The sequence below is a fragment of the Sinocyclocheilus anshuiensis genome, unplaced genomic scaffold (assembly GCF_001515605.1).
Source record: "Sinocyclocheilus anshuiensis isolate Anshui unplaced genomic scaffold, SAMN03320099.WGS_v1.1 scaffold75, whole genome shotgun sequence".
Taxonomy (NCBI): Eukaryota; Metazoa; Chordata; class Actinopteri; order Cypriniformes; family Cyprinidae; genus Sinocyclocheilus; species Sinocyclocheilus anshuiensis.
In genome coordinates, this window is record NW_015549634.1 from 955,128 (window position 1) to 958,149 (window position 3,022).

Sequence of the window (3,022 nt, forward strand, 5' to 3'; positions counted from 1 at the left end):
GATGTTGCTGCGAAGGGTGGCACAACCAGTTATTAGGTTTACTTTTTCACGCAGTTTGGACAGCTTTTTTTCCTTAATAAATGAAATAATCATTTCAAAACTGTATTTTGTATTTACTTGGGTTATCTTTGTGTAATATTAAAATTAGTTTGATCTGAATCTTTTAAGTGTGACAAATATGCAAAAAATAAAAAAAAAAACAGGAAGGGGGCAAAAACCTTGTCATGGCACTGTATATATATATATATATATATATATATATAATATACATTTTGTGTTTGTTGCTTGCAGGTTTGTATAAGAAGTCTGGAAAGCTGGTTTTTCTTGGGCTGGATAATGCTGGGAAGACGACTCTACTGCACATGCTCAAAGACGACAGATTAGGACAACATGTGCCCACATTACACCCCAGTAAGACTCAATTACTACAATTAAAACACAATAGAGCTGTGAGGTGAATAATTCCCATCAGGCATTGCTCAGGGCTGATTGTATTTCTCTCAGCGTCAGAGGAGCTGACCATCGCAGGAATGACTTTCACTACGTTTGATCTGGGTGGTCATGTACAAGGTCAGAACTATCATTTCAATATCAGTCCTGTAGTTTAATTCATTTGTTTTCCCATATATGAGACCCTGGAGCACAAAAGCAGTCTTAAGTCGCTGGGGTATATTTGTAGCAATAGCCAACAATACATTGTATGGGTCAAAATTATACATTTCTCTTTTATGCCAAAAATCATTAGGACATTAAGTAAAGATCATGTTCCATGAAGATATTTGGTAAATCTCCTACCGTAAATATATCAAAACTTAATTTCTGATTAGTAATATGCATTGCTAAGAACTTCATTTGGACAACTTTAAAGATGATTTTCTCAATATTTAGATTTTTTTGCACCCTCAGATTCCAGATTTTCAAATAGTTGTATCTCAGCCAAATATTGTGCTATCCTAACAAACCATACATCAATGGAAAGATTATTTATTCAGCTTTCAGATGATGTATTAATCTCAATTTTGAAAAATTGACACTTATGACTGCTTTTGTGCTCCAGGGTCACATATTATCCATTTTTAATAATCTACTCACCTCATGTCAGACCTGTATACACGGTTACATTTCTGTGGAAAACAAAGAAGAAATTATTTTAATCTTTAAGTTTTGTCCTTGTTTATGTTGTTCTTCATCTGCAGCACGGAGAGTGTGGAAGAACTACCTTCCTGCGGTCAACGGCGTGGTTTTCCTGGTGGATTGTGCGGATCACGAGCGTCTGGCCGAATCAAAGCTGGAGCTGGATGTAAGTGTGCGCTGCTTCAGCCGACCGCAGGCAGACGCTCCTCTCTCTCTCTGAGCTCATCTCTGTGTTTTCAGGCTCTGCTGTCAGACGAGACCATCTCCAGCGTTCCCGTGCTGGTTTTGGGGAATAAGATCGACCGTCCGGAGGCCGTGAGCGAGATCAGACTGCGAGAGGTGTTCGCTCTGGACGGACAGAACACTGGGAAGGTCAGCGCCAGCCAATCACAGACACACGACCAGTCAAACGTTTTTGAACAGTGAGATTTTTTATGTTTTTTAAAGAAGTCTCTTCTGCTCACCAAGCCTGCATTTATTTGATCCAAAGTACAGCAAAAACAGTAAAAATTTGAAATGTTTTTACTATTTAAAATAACCATTTTCTGTTTGAATCTATTTTAAAATATAATGTATTTCTGTGATGCGCAGCTGTATTTTCAGCATCATTACTCCAGTCTTCAGTGTCACATGATCTTCAGAAATCATTCTAATATGCTGATTTGCTGCTCAAGAAACATTTCTGATTATTATTATAAATATTTAAAAGAGCTGAGTACATTTTTTCAGGATTCAGGGGGAAGAAATTATAGAAATTAATTATTTTATTTAGCAAGGATGCTTTAAATTGATCAAAAGACATGATGATAAAGACATTTATAATGTTACAAAAGATTTTTATTTCAGATAAATACTGTTCTTCCGAACTTTCTATTCATCAGAGAAACCTGAAAAATTCTACTCAGCTGTTTTAAACATAATAATAATAATAAATGTTTTTTGAGCAGCAAATCAGCATATTATACTGATTTCTGAAGATCATGTGACACTGAAGACTGGAGTAATGATGATGAAAATACAGCTGCGCATCACAGAAATACATTACAGTTTAACAGAGATTCACATAGAAAACAGTTATTTTAAATAGTAAAAATATTTCACAATTTTACTGTTTTTGCCGTATTTTGGATCAAATAAATGCAGGCTTGGTGAACAGAAGAGACTTCTTTAAAAAACATTAAAAATCTCACTGTTCAAAAACTTTTGACTGGTCGTGTATATGAAACACTAATGAGGATTTGTCAGTACGCATGATAACATGTTTGTATGTAGCTGAACACAGTTTCGAGTGACTGGTGTTGTGTCTGCAGGGAAGCGTGTCGCTGAAGGAGCTAAACCTGCGGCCGCTGGAGGTCTTCATGTGCAGCGTCTTGAAGAAGCAGGGTTACGGCGAAGGTTTCCGCTGGCTCTCGCAGTACATCGACTGATTTCAGCCGCTCTGGCATGATTTCATTTTATTATCAGCAATAAGTATGGAACGCGGATTAAAAAAAAAAAAAAAAAAGGTCATTGTGACTTTCTATCTTACAATTCAGACTTTTTTTTCACAAATTAAAGAAAAATTCAGAACTGTGAGATATAAAGTCAGAACTACGAGAAGTCATAATTCTGTGTTTCTAAAGTCACAATTTTGACATTTTTCTCTTTTCTTAAAATTGTGAGGAAAGTATGCATTGTGAGATCTCGCAATTCTGACATTTGTTCTTGCGATTTCTGGTTTTTATCTTAGAATTCTGACTTTTTTCCTCACGAAGAAGAAAAGAAGAAAGAAAAGTCAGAATTGCAAGAAAAAGTCATAATTCTGAGTTAATATCTCACAATTTTGACACTTTCTTTCCTCAGAATAATAAGGTTACATCTTGCAGTTCTGTCCCCCCCCACAATGATA

General features: G+C 35.9%; 1 protein-coding gene across 1 annotated transcript in view; it reads left to right on the forward strand.

The window, feature by feature from the left end:
• Window positions 1-2,668, forward strand: part of sar1aa (secretion associated, Ras related GTPase 1Aa) — a 5,588-nt gene extending 2,920 nt beyond the window's left edge. Inside the window, exons 3-7 of the mRNA XM_016448679.1 lie at window positions 292-411; window positions 505-570; window positions 1,197-1,300; window positions 1,375-1,506; window positions 2,445-2,668. Of these exons, the coding sequence (XP_016304165.1) occupies window positions 292-411; window positions 505-570; window positions 1,197-1,300; window positions 1,375-1,506; window positions 2,445-2,561 (539 nt within the window). The 3' untranslated portion in view covers window positions 2,562-2,668. The remainder of the gene's footprint in view (window positions 1-291; window positions 412-504; window positions 571-1,196; window positions 1,301-1,374; window positions 1,507-2,444) is intronic.
• The last annotated feature ends 354 nt before the right edge of the window (window positions 2,669-3,022 follow it).